This window comes from Doryrhamphus excisus, chromosome 21, assembly GCF_030265055.1.
Source record: "Doryrhamphus excisus isolate RoL2022-K1 chromosome 21, RoL_Dexc_1.0, whole genome shotgun sequence".
In the NCBI taxonomy this organism is placed as follows: Eukaryota; Metazoa; Chordata; class Actinopteri; order Syngnathiformes; family Syngnathidae; genus Doryrhamphus; species Doryrhamphus excisus.
Genome location: NC_080486.1, coordinates 14,684,063 through 14,705,835, shown reverse-complemented (window position 1 = coordinate 14,705,835; position 21,773 = coordinate 14,684,063). Strand labels below are relative to the sequence as shown.

The following is a 21,773-nucleotide window of genomic DNA, read 5'->3' as shown; positions in this document are numbered from 1 at the left end:
CAGTGTAGATGCCTATAATAGAAAACAAACAGACGCTCGTGTTTTGAAAGAAAAAACTTTATTGAACCAAGCACCAACACCTTTGTTTTTCTACATTTTACTTTTCAGCATGAAAAAACATCGCTAGTTAAAATGTTTAAAAGTCCAGTATCATGTAAATACTGGCGTCCCCCACCCCGAAAATAAACATTTGAACTCAGCTCCATTTTCAATCTACTAAAACACAAAAGTACAAAAAAGAAAAAGAGACACAACATGAGACAAATAATAAAAAAAAGATAAATTACATTCTTAGATCTTTTGATTTCATGTTTATGTGCTGTGACGGTATAAATAATTCACTGGATTTAAATTAAATAGCCTATCGAGATTAAAAAAAAAAACATTCTAGAAAATAAACAATGAAGTACAGTGCATTTCAATTTGGTGGTCACTGGAGGGGCAAACAAAATGTAAATAGTGGAAAAGAAGCTTTGGCCATTTCAATATTAATACTGTTTTTAAAAAATCTCCATGACAACCTGTAAACATGACCCTCCTCGTGGAGACACATCCATCCTCAGGGGGGGACAATTTGGGGGGAATATGACTTACGTCAATTGGTCTCTTGGAAAAAAAGATGCTGCATAGATTAAGCTCACATCTAGCACATTCCCGACAGAATGATGGCTACAACTAAGTGAAAACTGGCCCTGCATGAATGCTTCATTATATGTGCCAAAGGGACGATCCGTCAAGGCACAAACGGGACGATTCCAGCCTCACGGCGTACGTGAGCGCCTCAAAGGCCACAACACATCTCAGTCCGTGACGGTGCGGCGTCGCTAAGGGTTCTTGTGGGTCTCCACGCAAAGGACGATGTACTCGTTGGAGCAGCTCCGCGTCTCCTGGCCCAGCAGCAGCCCGGAGGTCAGGCAGGAGGACTGGCCCGTGACGGACACGTGGTCGGCCCGCCAGGTCTCGCAGTGCTTGTCCACCATGCGCATCCCCCTGCTGGTGGAGCCGTGCCAGATGCTCTTCTGAGGCCTGTCAAGACACCATAACAACTACTTGCAGTTTGTTCACGACAAAGAAGACGAGCGGGAGGACGCTTACTGACCAGAAGGGGTCGGCTAGAACATCCCGTCCATCAAAGGAATAAATGGGTATCCTGGTATTGATGGCGCCCCCTTCGCCGCTAAAGATGGACCTCCAGTTCCTGAACAGCACGTCCCCCCTGAGGTTGGTCACGGGCAGAGTGTCCCTGAAGCCGGGGTAGACCACGTGGACCAGGTCCTGCTTGCCGGAGGAGATGAAGGCTCGGTAGTTGTGGGGCAGGCCCATGGCTTTGGCCTGCTGGTAGCACAGCTGGTCGGCGTTGTCCAGGCCCGTCATGTCGCCCGAGTGGGGCTGGTTGAGCGCCACCAGGTTGAGCTGCGACGAGAGGGGTGAAGTTAGCGGAGCCGCGGAATGAACAAACACCTCGTTAGCGCTTAGCTTACTCTGTCTTTAGACGAAGGCACGCGCTTGATTGTGTCGGCTTTGATCTGCTGTGCAGCCCGAGGCTAAGCAGGAAAGGCATGTTGAGTTATGGCAATATTTTGACAATATATCAAATACTGGAGGGGGGGGGTACCTCAGTTTGTGTTATGATGTTACTGGAATGGTAGACCAGGCTGCCAAGCTAGAAAAGGGAAAACACATCATAAATGATATCTTACTCATTTCACCCAAAAAATTATTTACAATTACATGTCTTCAGTTCCTATTACATTTATATTTATATTACCTGTATCTCCTTCCATCCCTGAGAGACCTTGAGGAAGAGACTTCCTGTCCCAGTGACAAAGACCAGCGTCCCCTCTGCGTCCCTGAATGTCTTTTGCATCATCGCCTCCATGGTGGCGAAGGTTTTCACCTATTTAGGAAAAATATATGATAAGTAAATCATGCAGTTTGAGGCAAGATGAGAGATTTGCAGACAACTATTTGACGTACAGTAGCGGAGCCTCCTGAGGGTCCACGTGGTCCAGGAGGTCCAGGTGGTCCAGGGGGGCCGGAGTAAGTCAAAGCTGTCACAACACAAAATGACATAATTGAATATTACATATATGATTCATATTCACAGTTGGATGCAAAGTAAGAGGATGATTGACACACCGTTTCCACCTGAGCCTGAACCTGAGCCGTACGGCGACACTGAGTGACCCCCCGGAGGGCCTGGTGGCCCAGGTGGTCCAGGAGGTCCAACGCCTGGGGCGCCAGGTGCCCCGCGGGGACCAGGAGGGCCGACCACCGACTCCCCTTTGGGTCCCTGAAACACGTGAAGGGGATGTCAAGGTCTGGTTTGTGTCAATTCAATGTGACTGTGTCGCCATGGAAACGTCACTCACCACCAGGCCTTGTCTCCCGGGGCTGCCCGGTTGCCCAGGTGACCCTGCATCTCCCCTCTGGCCTTTCTCTCCTGCGATGCCTTGGTCGCCCTTCATTCCCTGACGTCACATATATTCTATTAGACTTCTTTGGCTTCAAGACAACAAAAAATGTTCAAAAAAAAAGACTTACCCGTCCTTTTTGATAATCTATGTGGAGAGAAAACACAATTAATCACACTATAACAATTTTTTTTTTTTATATTTTGAGGGTTGGTTCTCACCAGGTGGCGCCGGGATGCCAGGAAGTCCTCGCTCGCCCTTTTCTCCTTTCTGTCCATTCTGACATTGGCCTTTGGGGACAGAGAATCAAACTTCTTATTGAGTGTGCATGGCAATGTGCTGCCGTGTCCTGAATGCACCATCACCACGTACCGATCGGCAAGCTTCCGTTGAGCTGAAACATCAACACACAATACTTGTTATATGAGAGACCATTGCCAGCTTCCAGATAAATGTCATTTTGTAGGAATGAACGTGGGCTTACAGGCACTTTGCAGAACGGCCTGGGAGGGATGGGGAACACGGTCTGGAGGGGCTGCGGGAGAGAGCACAGTTATTGACGACTCCATGATTTATCAAGCATTTTGGAGCCTTTTCTTACTCCTCTCTGGTATCGGAATATCCCGGGACGGCCCGGCGGTCCAGGAGGGCCTGGACGTCCCTGTGGGATGACAAAAGACATTGATGGTGGTGTTGCTTTCAGGGTGTTTCAGGCACATGATGGCGTGTCACTCACAGGCTGGCCCACTGAGTCTCCTTTCTCTCCCTTGGGTCCCATCACACCAGCACGCCCCTACAACATCACCATACGCTTAGAATACATGTTGTGCTTGAGACAAGTGTGATGATGTACTTTGACTTACAGGTCTTCCCGGAAAGCCAAATTCGCCCTTTGGCCCCGGCATTCCGATAGGTCCCTGTTATGGAATGGGGTAAACAATCAAGTAAATCAAATCAGTAAACAACAAGACCTTTTTTATTTTACTTACTGATGCTCCAGCTGGTCCTCTTGCACCGCTATCGCCCTGAAAAAGTACATTTTCTTTCATTATTGGGACGTATTTGACAGCTACACATACACAGTCGGCTGCAGAACTCACCTTGTCCCCTTTAGGTCCAATTACACCCGCCAGGCTTGACGTGGATCCATCCCCGGCGATGATCATTCCCGGCTCGCCCTTTTCACCCTGCGCATACACCAATGCAAACCGTGGATGCTTGAATATGTATGGAGGTTCCACTGACGTCACCGCAACCCAGACTTCCTGATATGGGCATGCCCAGTTGAGCAATGGCCCCCAGCAAATGTTTCCAAAGCTAATTTTGTTTAGTTGAGGCAAGTATCAGACAGAAGTGGTTGGATGCTAGTGGCTAACATTTGCCCCACTTTTTAATGTTATGTTGTATTTGATGTATGGCATCTATTAAAGTGAAAAAAACTTACAGTATATACACAACAAGTGCTTCTTGGAGACACACACTCATTAGCATTAAAGCTACAGACACACAAAACGGTGTGTTCCCAGTTCTAATACATTATCATGGCAACCTTGTTAACTTCTATGAGACTCTATGATACTCTGGCACCACCTTGTGGTCATAAGCTGTATTGCTGTTACTGCAATCCTGTCCAAACTTCAACGGATGTTTTGTTGCTTTCTTGCATTAAGTGCAGTGGAGTGCGTTACGAGTGGAGAAGGTGCGTGTGGCGGGGCGCTTACCTTGAGTCCCGCTGGTCCCTGAAGACCTTGCAGTCCAGTGTCTCCCTTAGGACCCGGCTGTCCCTGCACATGAAAGGAACATCACGACACGTTGTCCTACATAAGTCCATGTGCTCGTTTGGACCGTCGTCTGTCAGCCACAGCTGTGTTCTGATCCGCGTCTTATTGTCATGTGACACTCACTGCGAGTCCCTGAGCCTCCAAAATCCCTGAGAAGTTGTAGACGCCATCTGTGTCGTTAAGGAGGAGCTGAGGAGAGACCAGCTGCAGTGAGGGATCGTGTCTAAAGCGACGACAGTAAACTGGTCTTGAGTCATTTTGTGACTTACATCCTGGAGGTTGGTGACAAGTCCTGGAGGCCCAGGAGGTCCTGGTGGGCCAGGTAGACTGAGTCCGTCCCGTCCTGGCTCTCCCTAAAAACCCAAGATGTCAGCATTCCACTTGCGAAAAATGACTTTAGTGTGCTTTTACCTTCAGCCCTGTAGCGCCAACGTCTCCTTTTGGACCCTGAACACAACACAAGAGCATTCATTAATGATGATAGGCTGTGTTGTGGTTTTGGGATTGTGCTGGCCCACTCCCTAACCTCTGAACCTCTCGCCCCCTGTGGTCCTGCTGGCCCGGGTGGACCGGCAACACCGAGTTCGCCCTGCACACGGCAAGAACACACACTCATCATCACGCCAGCACATGGTTTTTACAACATGGACACATGATTTAGTCAAGTGGACCCCGGACCTTAAGACCTGGCTCTCCTGGAGGACCCTGCAGACCTTCTTCACCCTGAAAGACACAACCAAATCCACATAAGTCCGACTACTTGTTGCCCTAATGTGGGGGTGCTTCTATACCTTGGCTCCCTGAACTCCTGGCACTCCCGGATGCCCTGATCCAAAACCACTCAGCAGTCCCGACCCTTCCAGGTCCTGAAAAGGTTCACACAGGTTACCAACAGTTTTCAATTCAAATGTTCTCCGGTTTGAAATGGACCTCAAAGTCAAGGGGAAATCCTCTCGCCGGTGGACCGGGCGGTCCAGGGGGACCGGGTGGACCCCTGGGGCCGGATCTCCCCTCTGGGCCCTCTGGTCCTGGAAGTCCCGGAAAGCCTTGTGGGCCTTGATCTCCCTGAATGAGGACAAAACATTAGAAACAACAGAAGAACATGGAACAAAGGATGAGCAGCATCACCTTTAGTCCTGGTCCACCACCCTCTCCGGGTTCTCCCTGTTTGGTTCATGCAATTGCAAAAATGTTATTTCTCATTTGGTTTTTTGGACAGATGAAAAAAGATGAAACATCACCTTGTCTCCTTTCTCTCCAGCAGGTCCTTGCTCTCCATCTTTTCCATCTACTCCCTGAAAGACACACAACATTTTTGTTATTATTATGATTACTATTATGATTATAATGATTGGCTTTAACCAGTTGGGTGGTTTCAGTTTTTGCCTCGCAACAAGCGATGTAAGCAGGAAGAAAAGAATTTGAGCATTAAAAACTGAATCCAGCTTTTGGGGCTTTCACAGCCCAACAGCCCATTCATTGGGTTAGTTGAAGCCTTTCATGAGAGGAAAGACACATTTCCCCCAAAGGTGCTGCTGTCCGGTCCAGTTCTGGTGTTGGGACCGTACCAAGAGGCCAAACATGAACAAACATGCACTTTGTTATGATAAAAGTTGGGGGAAATGGTGCCTTTCTGGTCCATTCAATGTGATGGAACCCAGTGGTGATACCTGACCAGAGCCAGAACCAGAACCGGAGCCGCTAAACGACACGTCCTGGAAAAGTGAGCATCAGGAGACTGAAGACTCGGTTTGCGTTTCAACGTCTAGACTTTGTCAACATGCAAGAAAAAAAAAATGATACAGGTTGATGGACTTACAGGAAGTCCGGATTCTCCTTTCTCTCCATCTTTCCCAGTGGGTCCAGGTGGCCCAGGAATGACGGCCTCAGACGGGGCTCCAGGGGGGCCTCGGGGTCCTGGAGGGCCGGGTGGTCCCTAATAAAGCACAGTTAATAATAAAACTCTTAATGTGTAAGGAAATGCTGATGATGTTTGTGAAGAGGGCTCACTCGGATGATGTCTGTATCTCCATCAAAGTCCTCCAAGCCGGATCCTGAGCCCTCCTGAGGAGCACCAAGCAGGAATCACACAAAATAATCAATAGATTATTATTAAGCTTAAAAAAGGGTCTTACAAAGGGTCTTACCAGGAAGGATAGGCGTCCTGGAGGTCCGGGAGGTCCTGGTAGGCCAGGCATTCCAACGCCAGTATCGCCCTGCCAAGAATGAAAAGAAATGGATGATTGTGTGTTTATTTCTGCAAGGAATCAAAAAATAAAATGTACCTTTTCCCCTTTCGGTCCAGGCTCTCCTTGAAGCCCTGGAAATCCCGGAATGCCATTTTCTCCCTGAGAACAACAGGATCTCATGTCAAGACTAAACTATCAGAAATCAAGTGACAGCAGAATGTCGCCCTCTAGTGGCAAAAAGCGCATGTTGCGTTAATACCAAATAGGTCATTTACTTACAAGAGCGCCAGTTTCCCCTTTGCTTCCCTACAAAATATTTTCACAACATGTTCAGTTGGTTTTCTAGTACAGAAACAAAGTAAAATATGCAACATACAGGCTGGCCGTCCTTCCCTGCAGCTCCAGGTGGGCCTGGAGGGCCCTGAGGTCCCGGTGGACCGCTAGGTCCAGGCTCGGCTCCGGATCCAGAGCCATGTCCTGGAGGGCCGGTGGGTCCTGGGGGCCCTGGTGGACCCGGTTCACCTCTGTCGCCTTTTATCGGTGTGGTTGGCGCCTGCAAGGACTGAACAATTAGCAACAAACACACTGAACATGCCGAAATAATCAATTCTTCATCAAAGTAGTACGTTAGGACAGCTTGTACTGGATTTATTAGGAGCTACAGTTCATCAAAACGTGTGCACTCACAGAGTCTGGTTTGGCGGCTGCAGTTGCTGTGCTTGGTGTTGGTTTGACTGGAAAAGAGTACATATGTCAAAATATCATAATAATATCCTAAACAAGACCAAACACGTTCATGATGGAGGAGTGAAGATCGCAGGTAAAAATATGAAATATGTTTCAGTTTGTTTACCTTCAGCGGTGGGAACCTCCACTTCCCGCCCTGACGCCTCCTCGCTGTCTTCTTCACCGTCATCATCATCTTCATCATCAACAATACTGCTTGGCATCTCAGTGGGCGGAGCTGGGACCGGGGTGCTGTCGGTGGGGTCCACCTGAGGGAGACATGGATGCTTTCTATGCACATTGAAACAAAGATCTTCAAGAGCTGCAAGCTGCGACCCCCTGCATCGCCATGGCAACGCAATTATGACAAAAACATCAAGGTCTTGAGGGCTTTGCACCATTGGCCGCATCATTAGGAACACCTAATATTCAAAATTCCTACTTTACAAAGACAACAATGCTCAATGTTCATGTATTGTGTATTAAAGTAACAATATGTTGGAGTCTGTGGCCAATAGGTGGCGCTAAGATCATTACAAAACACCAAAGATGCACTTTTATGCCCTGCATTGATTGATCTGGGCGTCAAAACTAACATTAAAAATTAATATTCAAATCAAACATTTTCATCTGCCATATATTTTTCCTTCGAAATATGGAAAAATATAAACAAGTTCAAATGTAACATTTTTAAAACATATTTAATTTAAAATGTATTTATATGACTTAATTCTAAATATTTTTATTTAGTACAATGAATATTAAAAACTACTCTAAATATATATAACATTGTAAAAATAACCAAATAATATTTTCAATATTCAAAGTATGGTTTATTCAATCGACTGGCAATGGTTAACGGTTAAAAAAAGTCCTACCTCTTTATACTCCCTCTCCTCCACAACCTTCTTCACTTCTTCTTCTCCCTCCATGTCTTCGTAGACACCATCGCCGCTTCCGAATCCAGACGCCTAAAGAGGACATTTTTTTTTTTTTAAATTCAGGCAGAAATGATAATGAAAAAGCTGTTTGACACATAAATGTGGTGTCAGAGATTGCATAAGTGCAACTAGATGATGTTATTATATTGAGTTTTTACTAGAAAAGCCCATCTTGTGGTGAGCAGACATGTAAATATGATGTTAATCCTGTCTAGAGTTACCATCTTGGCGTTGGAGTTTCCTGCAATGTATAATTTGGCCAGCAGAGGGAAACAACGCCTATTTGTTGTCTCCATGCTGACCTTTCTTTGCTCTCTAATTTGAGCATGTGTGCGTGTGTGTGTGTGTGTGCCATGCTCACTCACATAAGGGTCATCTTCCTCACACTGGTCATCGGGGGCCGTGGGATCGGACTTAAGCACCAGCTGCTGGATGGAGCCCTGGAAGGCAAAGATAGGGATGTGTGATGATTTAGACCAATCCGTCTGTCAGTAGGAGTTATTCAGCATCATTTTATTACAGCATTATGAATATTTCCCACGCCGGACATGATATTTGCCATCCCTTTGCAGATACGAGACCTCCATCCCTTTGGGAAGGCTTTAAACAAGTATTGGAGTGTATCTGTGGGAATTTGTTTGGAATCTGTGACATCATCGAACTCATCCAAGCATGTCTTGCGGCGTGTGGAAGCATCGAATGTGTCCAAAATGTCTAAGGCGTCCAGTCCAGGCTCGCTGCTTGTGTCTCATGACTTTTATCCGCATTCTGTCTGCTTTGTTGCCATGAATCAACATGACGTGGTTATTTGTCACCACGGCCAACAGCTGGAAAGCAACAAAGGAGGGAATGGAAGGAGGGGCGCTTACTGGAAGATAAGATGAAGACGGGGAAGAAAGTTCTGGAGGGTTTCTAGGTGATGTCACACTGCATCACGGACAACTTGGGTCCTTTTCTTCTCCAATTTTGCCTCTTTTGAGCGCCGTTTTTCAGCAGGCGCTATTCTCGTCCCTGTTATCCAGCGCCAGGAATGTTTGACTTTAAAGAGGAGCAAGATGTGTGCGACATCTGGAACGTTCCCCCCTCTGTCCCCCGCCACCACGGGGTAGCAGAGGAACCTCCTTGACGTATCGGCTCCCTGGCGGGATGAGTTCCTAACCTTTTTTTCTACAGCTCTGCTCACATTTCTAATAAAATCTCAGTCCTCAACTGATTGCTGTTTCGCATCTGGACCTGCTGGACCCCATGGACCTGCTCCATGGTCCAACAGAGCCACACTATGAATATGATTGGAGGTTTCTCCGACGACAGCATGGTTCCTATTACGCTGGCATCCTTGCATTCACTCACACACCACTCCTAGAGGTCATTCAATGTGGTAAAAGAACACGGAACATTGTAGTACGTGTATTGTTTCACATGGGGGACAAATTCATTTCAATGACATATTCAACAGCGGCGGCAGTGAGCCAAATGCATAAATCACGCTTTGTCATTTACGGCCTTGTAAAAAAGCGTGCAGACGTGTGCTTTGCGTCTCCCCGCGGCACTCCAACGCTGCCAACGAGCGCCATCGCGTTCATTCTTCAAATGGAAAACAAGGAACCCCCAAAAACGCCACGCTTGTTAGTAAATTAACGCTTTTACTCCTGAACTGCTGCACGTAGAAAGAGTGAAAATGAGTAAAAACCTTCCTGTGCTGTGTGTGCTATTACTTGTCAGACAAACACTCCACAAGGGGGCACTGTTATTAAACCCTATAAGTCACCTTGACTTACATTTTTTTTTGCCGAATCAGCATCAATGTGGTGCACACATTTAGCTGTGGTGCCTAATTAAAGGTAATACATTTTGCCCACAACCCATAGGGGGCGCTGCAGCTGAGTATGGAGACAGAAATAAAGGCTCACCACAAAGCGGGGCAGGCCGGTACCTCCGGCGTTGCCTACAAAGATCCCCGAGCTGGCCTCAAAGGTCAAAGGTTGGGGGCTCCTGGTGAAGGCGACACGGTGGTACTCCTCGCAGTCCATGAAGAGACGCACCTGAAAAAGACAACCTGGAATTACGGAAAAGGAGACACGATGATGGTTCCCCACACCGCATGGGTACCAAGGTGTACCTCTGCGCCTTGCACCGTAATGGTGAACCTGGCCCACCGTCCCGTCATGTCCGCCATCTTGAAGGAAGCTGCTTCCTGTGTCTTGCCTCCTGTGGTGGGGTCGGAGTAGTATAAGACCACCCTCTGGGAACCGTCCTCCACCTCGGAGAGCGCCACGCCTAACTGCACCACCTGCAGGACCAGAGGCAAGGAGACGTCAGCCAGGGTGCAAAGAAGGCGGCGCTGTGAAGAAGATACCCGGTACTTTTTGGTAAGAGTCCGTGATGGCGAAGAGGATGCCGCCCCGCCTTGTGGTGGGCTTGGCCGTCACGGTGATGGCAAAGTCGTAGTAGAACGGGTCGGGGATGAACGACTTGGTGAGGCGGCCCACGTTGGCGCCCGCTCCGAAGCTGTAGGCGGGGTAGCCCTGGAAGCCTGTGACGAAGGACACGGACGGCGGGAGGGGGACGCCGATCAGCTCGGTGAGGTCCAGATCTCCATGAGAACCTCGGTCTGGAGAACAGGAAGAAGACAGAAGCCGGGTTAGAGGAAGTGAGAAAAGACAGAACACCAATACAACACCCGTATCAACAAGGTTGCCCTTTCAAGGAGAATAAAGCTCAGTTTCTTTCTGTATTGATTCAACATTATACTGAGAGGTGTTCCTAATATTTTGACTTTTTCATAGCCGTATGATGGGATGATTGTGCCGCTACAACCCACTCCAAAGACAACACCCGTACTCTTTAGATTTTAGAAAGAAGTTAGTGTTTGTAAAATGCCATTTTTTTAATGCAACTCTTGTATTGGATTTGTGTGATATATGTCCAATATGAAACTCTTTAATGTTATGATTTTTCCGAGTGGGAATATGCTTTGTAGCATCTTTTTCCACATTTCTTTCCGCTTGCCTTGCTTTATTTTTATGAGTCCCATAAGTCTGACAACATGTCAGACATAAATACCCCATCGCCTCCAGTGCACGTTGGCCCGCACAATAAACAAAACGTGCAGCACTGACAAATAGCGCCCCTAGCGGCGGTGGAGCCTTGCAGCAGCATCTGGAAGGCATTTAAGCCCACCTAATATACTCCTGCAGCACAAAGGCAGCTCCTGTAGATCAGACTCACCGCACACTCGCACTCGGGGAAGTGAGGCGCACTTCTGCCACATGTCTTAATTGGACCGGAACCCCTCATTAAGAACGGCAAAAGCGGCCATCTTTTTTGCTTCCTGGTTCTCCTATTGCAGGAGCTTTATAGAGGAAATGATGAAATGGGCGCTTCCCTGCAGGCCCGGAGACGGGTCCTGGGGAGGTTCTTAGGCCGACATTCCCACACTTCTTCCCCACCGGTGACATCACTAAACAGCTGGACGCACACAAAGACACGCACTGTACCGTTTTCAAGTTCTCAAGGAACTCGGCAGACGCGTCCCTGCGAGTGCAATTTTTAGCAAGGATGTCAAGAGGAAAGCTCGCACCATTCCTGTCTGGAGCTTCTTCTTGGCCCGGCCCGAGCGAGCACCTGCACTGGAACAGGAAAAACGTAGCACGCCCTGCTTGTAGCATTACGCCACAATATTCCCACATCGGGATGCTCTTGGTGTTTCCGTAGTAACCACTGTTTACATGCTTGGAGAGACATCCAAACAGTTCTGGCTCTGCAAGAAGGGTCACCGAGTTGTGCGGAACGCGTCCAAGTGGGCCAGTTGTTGGACATCTGGATCCGTATCAGATCCATATCTGCACCTGCACATGTAATCCATTCTTTTGGTTATCGATATTGATAATAGAAACAGTTGGGATTCCGTGCACCATTGCAAACGACAGCCACAATAATAAACATACTGTCTCCCAAAACATCTGGAAATGGACACCTGAACTAACATGGCAATCATTAGCAAGTACAATTATACGTCATGTGCTAATGCTAGCATGAAGCATTCATTATGGTGACTGTTTCAGCGCATATCAAAGCAAAGAAGTAAAGAAAGCCATGGAAGAGAATGACACTGATTAAGCCGCAAGTCCACCAGGCAGGCCATTTAGATCCAAAACATTTGTTTTCACCACATTTGGTGTCTTGGACGGCGCTGAGATCACAACATTTGGTTGCTATTAGCATGACAGATCCTGGCATATTAATAAGAGCCGAGTCGCAAAGAGAAAGGACGGTCAAACGCAACACATCAGGACTTCATCGCCCTTGGCTGATAAGCGCTAAAGCGCCGGTGCCAACTGTGACGTGTTGCTCGTGTTCAAACTGAGCGGAGGTGATGACTTCATTCAGCGTTGGGAACCAAACGGGGAAAAAAGAAAAAAAAAAAGTTAGCTGACCTCGTTGGCTGGAAAGGAAACAAATCTCTAACATGAGCAAAATGTTTGCAGGGAAATTCCACAGCAGTCAAGGCCGAATGTGCATATTTAACACCATGTATACTCATTCATACACACAATATGTGCATATTTAACACTATGTATATTCATTCATACACACAATAAGTGCATATTTAACATTACGTATATTCATTCATACAGAAATTAGAATAAATCCCTTGAAATATCTAATACTTGACCTATTGTGTAAAGCACAGCAACCAGCACGCCCTCTAGTGGCTGTTACTAGTACAGGGATGACATCCTCTATGCTGCTTAACCTCACTAGGGTTGCGGGGGGGCTCATTGGCTCATCGTCAGGGAAACCACAAGACGTGGATTCATCAAGACCCAGACATTGGCTCCTTGACATTATTGATGGTTTCAGTTCTCGCAGCAGATCCTTGACATCCAATAAAAGTCTTTGGGATCGGCCATAGACCATAGATGAATACAGCATTTGTGGCGCCCCCTACGGGTAGAAATTCTCTTTCCTAATTACAGTCAAGGTGGGCTTAAGTAAGGATAAGTCCGGACCCTCGAGGGAACTCAGTTCACATCCTTAAGGGACTACTAAGTCAATATTATCAGTTCCTAAGCAGAAAGGGGGGCAGGACGGATTGAACCGAGCCACTTCCTGGTGTGCTGGAGTGCTGACTAATTGTGAGAAAGTCTGACTGAGCACAAGGAGAGCTTCCCGACGTGGGAAAGGACTGGAGGCAGACTTTGGAGCAACATTTCTCCAGGACGAAAACCGGGGCCTGGTTGAAGCCAATCAGAGCCCAATCATCATCATTGTAAGAGTCGCATACAAAGTATGGAACCTGCCCCTCAAAAGAGGGGGGGCTGGGTGCAAATAAAGTGGCACATTCTTGCCTTGCATCCAAATTTGATTTTAAGGAGGTAGAGCAGGGTTGGTGCAGCTCGTAAAAGATTGTCATGTTTAGTTGGATTGACTCACTTGAGCTTGAATGTGCTGCGCTCTTTAAAAGCATATTTTACAAGCTTTTGGCGAAATGTAAGCTGGGAAAAACAGTGGATTGGTGTACATTCAGGATTTAGCATGCACAGCCCTGCGAGCGCAGCCCAAGATGTCCAATTAGATGTACAGTACGCTAAGGAATGCCCTGTCCAGTGTGTGAAAGGCCTTTTAATGCGGCAACGCATGCAAACAGCAACAATAACATCTTGCACATGTTGCATGTCTTCTTCCCACTCCCTCATTATTCAAAGCAGAACCACCCAAAATGCTCCCGAAGGCTTCGCAGTTGTTTGGACTGAAAGAAATGGGGTCAATGATACTCAGGACTTTCATTCCCAAGTATGCTGAGACAAGCTGGCAGGTTGGATGCAGCCAAATAGTTTCGCCCAGTATGTCTTTCTCACACACACGCACATATACACACACACACACAGCTTCCCTCGGAATTCTTATTTCCCACTCCACTTGCTTGACGCCGTTGTTAAAAGGCAACAGTATTACTTTGTTCCATCAAGTTTTGTGTCGCTTTAAAATGCATAATTAGGATTCACCAGGGGGGAAGATCGGGGGCACTGGAATAATATAAAAAATATAATCATTTTATGAAATGTTTTTGTAGTCTCGTGTGAATAAACTTGTAATTTTGCATTATTTTTTTTTACTTACAATGATTTGGGAAAAAATTATATTATATAATAATAAATTTGTAGTTATTTTACAGTTAAATTTACAGTATTATAATATTATTTTTAATTATATGAGAAAAAAAATCATAACGAGGCCATAGTTTTATGCAGAAAAAGTAAGAAAAGCAAGAAAAAAAATGTGATTATACCAAATAGTGGTGCAAAGTTTGATTATAAAAAGGAGAGCTAGCATAGCAGGTAAAAATGTAACAATAAAGTGTATAATAAAGTAAAGCTGTCTTGAATAAAGAGAAGACGACGTTTAACGACAGCAAATGCGCCGAGGTGCAACTTAACAGCGAGCTTTAATCTTAGTCAGCATCGAGTCATAAAATAATCCCCAAAGAGCCCCCCCCCCCCCTCCTTCAATGATGCATGCCAGAGCTTTGGAGTCAACTGAAGGTTCGCCACCATGTTTGTATTCGCCTCATAGGAGATACTTGTGTAACTTATCCAAACTGTTCATAACAGGGGGGATGCGGAGGGGGTGGGTGGGGGTGGGGTGGGGGGTGCTCCTGAGTGATACCATCTGCTCTGGCTCGACTCGCCGAGACTACAGCGGAGATCCAGAAAGGCCCCATCAGCCCGGAATCTGAGAACGCTCTGACACCGGCGCACACTTTTGTCAACGTTACGGGAAAGGGAGTTTAAAACGAAAAAAAAAAAAAATAGCAGCAGAGTTGAAATTTCGACTTTGCGAATGCTGACTGCGCAACACCTGCTTGCACCAACAACACAAAAAGGGTAGTTTTGCATCAAAACACCAATTGGTATTGAATGCCAAGGGGGCTTCGCTACACGTCTGAAAATAAAGACGGTAAAAGGTGGATAGGGTGCACACATAATAGCGCTTCTCTACTGGAGTGTGTGTGTGTGTGTGTGTGTGTGTGTTTGCTCAGGCCGTAAAGCTCTCCAGATTTGGAAGTCAGCCTCTTTCCCTTCCTAAAACAGCACACATCACATGTGCCCGCCAACCGCCATAAAAATCCACCAACAAGTACCTGCTGGACCGCCTGACAGCTTCTTCGGAGCTGCGAGTTCACTTCCTGCTGCAGCTGACAGCGCTGAAGCCGCCAGCATTTTGGATGGAGGTCTACTTTCTACGTCGAAAGTGTTTCTAAACAGTTTAGCCGGTGACCCGAGTGGGAATGATTTGCGGTAAATTGGTTCCAGGTCGTCTCCCTGCTAACAAATTGCTCACAAATGCTGAGAAACAAATGCACCTGGTGCGCTGAGTAGGAAGATGAGCCTCCGAAGAGATAGCAGTAATTCCCATGGTGAGGGTCAGAAGGATGACAACACAACCGGACTAGAAATGACAAAATAGGCTCAAATTTTTGCCATGTTTTGGAAAAAAAATCCATAAAAATAATAAATACAATGTAAGAATATTCACTGAAAAGTAATAATAAAATAAAAAATAAATATATAATCAATAAAAATAATATTTGAAAATATTCAGTGTAGTAATTTGTTGTGTAAAAATGTCAACTATTAACTATTAACTATTAAGTATTACAGTACAAGCCACGTGTATCCCTTCAGTGTTCCAGTGCACCATTCAGGTTACATAAATAAACGTGTAAAGTGTAGCTGCTCTAGCTAGTGTTGAAGTCAGTCAACGATACGTATATATCAACCGTGTTTTGTGAAAAAATAAAACAGCTAAATAAATCCAATGTACACCCCTGTTAATCACGGCCCCTCTTGGACTTGGTCTTGGATCTGTCCCAGAACTGTTATTTGCGGTCACTTAGGGAAAGGCGATGCATGTTTCCGTCAGAACTCCAGTGTTTACATTGCAGCTGCAGAGTCCAACAAGCTCTTACGTGGCAGTAAGACATTAAAATCCTCATTTAGAGCTTCTAAAACGCGCTAAATGCAAACATTTATGTGTGTTTTGATGGAAGAATTCCGGCTAAACTGTTTCCTGGTTCAGCTCTATGCAAACCATGACGTCAAGGGAAGACGTTGGACCTGGACCAAACAGTTTTAAACCAGATTCCGATAAAAACCTGGAAGATCTGCGCACATACAGTATTATGGGAACTATTATGTCTTTTTGTTGCCGGGGGAACCCTTCCTGTGTTCCACAGAAGCTATCCCAGTTTCCCAAATGGTCCCGAATGGCTAAGCCAGCAACATGACGCTTGTAGTTCTCTTCACCAGGACACGTTCATGTTTCCGAAACCAAGTAACACCAACCACTGTGGTGACGTCCTGTTAAACACGGCCAGCTATGTGATCTACTCTCTATATTTAAAGACGACCACACAACCAGAGGGATTCCTCCATCGGCTTCAAGCAGCTCACATGTTGGTTAGCACAATTCCACACAGAAACTTGAAGCCATTTCAGACAATCTTTCTGAAAAGGGGCGGGACACGGGTCAAGATCAAATACCTACAATTTTGGTGCAGATCCGGCTAAAGTAGAGCCATTAAAAACACACGACTATTTCTCCTGAGCTGCCGCACAAACAAGGGTGAAAGTGTGTCACAAGGTGCACCACTACAAATACACCACACGGTGGCGCAGTTCTGCTGTTAAACCTTGAAATTGCAACCCGTTGTAACTGTGCGGCGTTTAACTGAACCGCCACCAAATTTGGTACACGCCTCTACGGGACTGACAAGCACATCCATGTAACATTTCAGCAAAATTGGTGGAAAAACATGGCCGCCATCAAGCGAAGTTAGCAAGTCATTGCCTGTTTGTCTAATGATTGTAAATATGAGAGGATATCTGCATTACATGTATGCTAGCAAGTATTCAGAAGGATTTTGAACATCACCCAAAGGGGGCGCCACAAATGTCATTCACAGTCATGAAATAAACGCGGATGTTCTTTCATCCAAACTAGTCCCGACTTGTTTCCCGGTCCACATCTTTGTTGGACTTTAATATCAACACTTGTAGAAATGTTTAGACAGAACATCATCAGCAAAGAGCATCGCCGCGGCCAACAGAGTTGTTTTTCATGTAAATGATGTTGTGAAAAGCTAAACAGAACGGCGAGGCACAAATGTTTGCTCAGGTTTACCAGCCAACGGTGAGGAAACAATCAAACAGAGAGCAAACCTCCATTTTAAATGCGTCTGGACTGAAAAAAGAAAACGCAGCTGGAAGCCAGCTGAGCACACAACACAACCACAGGAAGAAGAAGAAGAAGAGAAGGAGGAGGAGGAAGTATCTTTGGACATGCCAAGCAACAATACTACTACTAATCTGAGTGAGGATGCTGAAGTCATCGCAGTCACCTGCTTGTTTTCCAGCTCCATCTTTTCCGCCCTGACTAACTCTTTCCAAGCTCCGACACCAGGATGCCAGTCACTCCCAGAACAACAAACACTTTTTTTCATGCGATGTTCCACTGAAGCTGCTCTGCCGTTTCCTAGCAGGAATGTTGTTCCATGTGTCCACTCGTACAATATTTTGGGTCACGTCCTCGCGCACACAGGACGCACTGTTGGACCCGCCCGGCACGGCAGTGAGCATGTTTGCATGCTGAGCGAGCGCTACCGCTTCACGTTCATAGCTAATTTTACAGAGCTGATGCCTTGTTTCAGTCCGAGCTAGCATCTGAAGCCATTAAAAACAACAACAAATGCCAGAGAAGCCATGATGTTTCCTTTAAGTTGCAATAAATCAGGAAGATCCCATTTTACCTTCAAAATTGTCATTAAAACTAGCAATAAACAATAAAGTATTACCATGAGTTAGCAGACTAATGTTTTTAACTGAGCTAACGCTACGTTTGTGGCTACATTTATTTACATTAGCTGAGCAGCTAGTGGAAGGAGTTGGCATGCTAACGCTAACTTCGTAGCTAGCTGATTTATCTGAGTGAGTAAGCTAATGCTAGCGAGGTCAGCGGAATTGTAGATTGTGTCATTTTACATTTACATTTTACAACCTAGCATTTGCTAACTCACATCTTACAACTGTTAAATAGTTTAGCAGTGTTGTAATCTCAGGGTGCTATTCCTCTCCATGCCTGCGGGTGGTGCTGTTGGCCCCCGCATATGGCAGCATTTGGATTGCTAATCTATTTTGAATGCATTTTCCCCTTTTCGCACACACAAAATATGTAGAAAAACGACAAGCACAGTTCAAAGTCAAAGTGACGCGACGGCCGCCACTTCCTGCATTTGTCTTCACACTTTAAAGCGAGCCGTCCGTTTTTAAGCGCAAGTAGAGCTCCTTGTTTGGGCGCCAGTAAATTTAGCCGTTCCTGTTTTTAACCCCCCCCCTCGTGTTTGCTGGAGATGGTCTTGCAAGATAGCAAGTTTCCTTCTCAAAACACAATAAAGCTTGCGTCAGAAAGTAGGGCAACTGGAGGGAACTCGTAAATACACCCAGGACAACTCGGATGCAGCTGTCGGGTGGCAACTGTAAAGCATTTGAGTACCGTAACTCTTCAAAAAGAACCTCCCTTCTTTGTTTACTTCAACTCTGTGAAGTCCTTGTCAAAATAGCTGCATTGTCCCTTCACACCTTCCTGTCGGCTTCATATTTAAAGCGTTTATTGTGTTTCTGTGGCGGAGCTAGCATGCTAAACGCTAACGTACACTGTACTTTTTGTGATGTGTGTTTTGATTTTTTTTTTTGATGTTCCAAGTCAGCGAACATGAGACTGCGGAGCAGATGACGGACATCAGGAGCGCAGCAGAAGCCAGCTGGTGTTTAGACAAGACAGATCCTCACAGGACGCTGCTTGTGGAAAGAATGACAAGACCGTGGCTACTACCTTCAAACGCCTAATGAGCACAGACTGAAAACTTAACATTTTTGGATTAGCCAAAGACTTCTGTTCATTTTAACAACTGTAGCGTGCAACCGAGTGTCAATTAGGTAAACACATGACATTTGCCCCATGTTAAAGCTATTTCAGCTTTAGTAGTTAAAAAACGAAATTAGCTTGGGGACGGGAGTGAGAAAGCTGAGTAAGCTAACTGGTTACCTTACTTAAGGTTACTGCTGTTGGGGTAACCCGCTAGTGTAAGCTACGTTAGCTGCTAGCACACTAAAAATGTGAGTTAGCGCAGTCATGTTAGCTCTGTTGCTAGCAAGCTAAGAGCTATGTTAGCTGTATGGCTTAGTCGATTGGTTAGCTTGCTAAAATGGAGTCGACCAGTTAAAAAAACATTATGCAGTTAAGCGGTTGCTAAGCGCTAAAAACGCTAGGCTAGGAAAACCAAACCTGCATAAATGACAGAGGTACAAAGAAACTTCATGTTATTTCATCAAAGATGTGTTCAAATATTAAAACGGTCTCGCCTAAAGAACGATTTGCGACTGCTATTTGTAGCATCCAGCGTGCAACCTTTGACCTCGGTGTGCAACCTTCAATGTCGGCTTCCTTCCTCTCTTAAAATGAGGGAGTGTTTTTTTTTATTGCTGAGCGGTTTCAAGACTCTGCTTCATTCTAAATGTCACGGCAAACAATTAAGCTGTCGGGAGCCCTCACTCGCTAATTAGTGACTGAGAGGTGCGGAGGACAATGCCGCCTTTGTGGAACGCCAGGTCTCCTCTGCTGAACACAGGGGCTCAGACAGGGGGAGAACACTTGAACGCATCGCAAAGCATGCAAGACACTTCTTCCGGGAATTTGTTGGAGTTCCACCTTCATTGCGGCGCATTGCGGCGTGTCACGTTCAGGGAGTCGGGACATTAAAGTGTCATGTTGTGGGTGCTGAGCTTATCCAAAGCAAACAGTCACTTCCTCAGGGTAATTAGGGTAATCATTGGCACCACATAAGGTTTGTGCACAATGTGTGCACTTAAGTGTGCAAAGGAAGCCTCATGAAGCCTCTTTGCTGTATTTAAACACTCAGGGACGCCCTCGTCACGTTTCATTTGTGTGAAAAAACTAAGGGAGTGCCCAAAATATTACCCCGAGTGGTTAGATGTGCGTTATTATTTTTGAATAAACTGCTAGAAATTCTATTAGCAGGAAGTAAAAAAGGCAATAAGCCATAAATGGCCCAATAGAGACTCACCAAAATGCCTTGACATGATAGATATTGTTACGGAAACAAGAATTGGTGTGGAAAGTAAGGACTATAAATACGTTTTATGGGTCTACACTGGGGGAGTCATGTCTGACTCAACAAAATACATGCACCCTCAGCCTTCAGGAAACCTACACTATAAGGGCACGTAACATTTTTCTCATTATTATTATTAGCCGCTTTATTAAATGTGGCTTTTGAAATATTGATATATTACACATATTATGTTTTGTGTTTTTCTTCATTTTCTTCATTTTGATCAAGCTGCTATGTCTACTTCCACCTGTTCCTGGTGAAAATCACAGAGTAGTCGCCATAATTGAAGCTGCTATGCTAGTTTGTCCAGCTTTTTTTGTTTTTTTATGATCAATATTGAAAAAAAATGACCTACCTGGCATCACTTTTTTTCAACCTACAATAATCTTATAGGTGCTAGTTATATTCCCCCCAAAAATGTGTTTTTAAAATTGTTAAATTCACTGAACGAGGGCTGAGCTTGTGACTTGCAATTCTCCACTAAGACGCTAGGGGTCAGTGTTTCCCCGAGAGTGAGCAAGCACCACCTGTTGACTAGCTGTTTAGCTTGCTGTGTAATCGTCGTGAACAATGGCAACTGAAGGCAGCTCAGTGCAAAACACATTTGGAATAGTAATTCATGGAAAACAAGCCTGCTGAGTCATCCATTCTCTACTCCTGATGCAGCAGAACCAGAGGAAGAGGTGACGCCTACCGTCCAGCTGGTACCCGGACGAGCGGCCGAGGATGTGGAGCAATAATCCAACAAACCAGGGAGGAATCCTGCACCAGAAAAAAAAAGTTATTCAAAGATCTCTCCATGGAAAAGAAATGCTGCGTTATTTACCGTGAGATCATCTTGACAAGCTTGTGGAGGATGGAAATTAAATCCTGCTCACGAGCGAGAGATGGAGACCACTCTGACTCCTCCGGGTTTGCTCCAAGTTTAAAAAGTCTCCTCCTTCCCTCCCTCTCTCCTCCCTTCCCTCCTGGGCCAAACAAAGGCAGCTTCAGTGCATCAGAACCCCCCCTTCCAAAAAAAAAAAAAAAAAAGAAGTGGGCTGAAACCTGACACCAGAGGACCACCGGCTTCTAATCCTGTCCTCCCCTCACACACACACACACAAATTAACGCACAGCAGTCAAGTCCTTCCCCTCACTTTCGCTCTCATTTGAAACTTGGGAGGCGCGGGGCCTTGACCTTAAAGGGGCGGCCGCATCATCACCGCCATCAATTTGCCTTTTATGAAACCACAGTAAATCCGACATTCAGACTGTTTGAACTTTCACGGCTTCAATCGCTAGCAAAGCGCGGGAGGTCCATTTTACGGCCGTTATTAGGAAGGGTCATAAAGGTTCACAGCTCAAAGTGCACAACCAATCAGGGCCTTGCTATAAGTCATGATGTCACTATTAGCTCTAATGACTCTAATACGGCGGTATAGGTTTTGACATCCAAACACATTTTAGAGAATTATTCTACTTTTACATACAAAAAAATATGGCAAAAACATACGGCAAAAATGGCCCCGTGGTGGCTTATTTCACAG

At 45.8% G+C, this 21,773-nt stretch overlaps 1 protein-coding gene across 1 annotated transcript; it reads right to left on the bottom strand.

Annotated features, from left to right (window-relative positions):
- Window positions 1-73: 73 nt before the first annotated feature.
- LOC131108922 (collagen alpha-1(XVIII) chain-like) lies at window positions 74-21,200 on the bottom strand. Its single transcript, XM_058060359.1, has 42 exons — window positions 21,071-21,200; window positions 20,939-21,006; window positions 10,415-10,662; window positions 10,171-10,341; window positions 9,962-10,093; window positions 8,417-8,491; window positions 7,989-8,081; window positions 7,238-7,379; window positions 7,072-7,118; window positions 6,761-6,937; window positions 6,664-6,690; window positions 6,481-6,543; window positions 6,343-6,411; window positions 6,206-6,259; window positions 6,015-6,131; window positions 5,437-5,490; window positions 5,324-5,359; window positions 5,126-5,260; window positions 4,987-5,061; window positions 4,874-4,918; window positions 4,722-4,784; window positions 4,607-4,642; window positions 4,465-4,548; window positions 4,319-4,384; window positions 4,136-4,198; window positions 3,515-3,601; window positions 3,404-3,439; window positions 3,278-3,331; window positions 3,151-3,207; window positions 3,016-3,075; window positions 2,899-2,949; window positions 2,787-2,808; window positions 2,636-2,704; window positions 2,545-2,561; window positions 2,373-2,471; window positions 2,140-2,293; window positions 1,978-2,051; window positions 1,769-1,897; window positions 1,616-1,663; window positions 1,482-1,544; window positions 1,100-1,413; window positions 74-1,026 (listed from the first exon to the last, which is right to left on the bottom strand). The coding sequence occupies exons 1-42, from the start codon at window positions 21,079-21,081 to the stop codon at window positions 825-827; spliced, it is 3,687 nt and encodes a 1,228-aa protein (XP_057916342.1). The 5' UTR covers window positions 21,082-21,200; the 3' UTR covers window positions 74-824.
- Window positions 21,201-21,773: the final 573 nt, after the last annotated feature.

What these genes read in the sequence shown, in the direction of transcription:
- LOC131108922 (XM_058060359.1), bottom strand. An exon ending in CAGGAGTTCAGGGAGCCAAG is followed by an intron (nt 4,919 to 4,986) that starts GTATAGAAGCAC and finishes TGTGTCTTTCAG; the next exon opens with GGTGAAGAAGGTCTGCAGGG. An exon ending in AGGGACCAGCGGGACTCAAG is followed by an intron (nt 3,602 to 4,135) that starts GTAAGCGCCCCG and finishes GTGTATGCGCAG; the next exon opens with GGTGAAAAGGGCGAGCCGGG.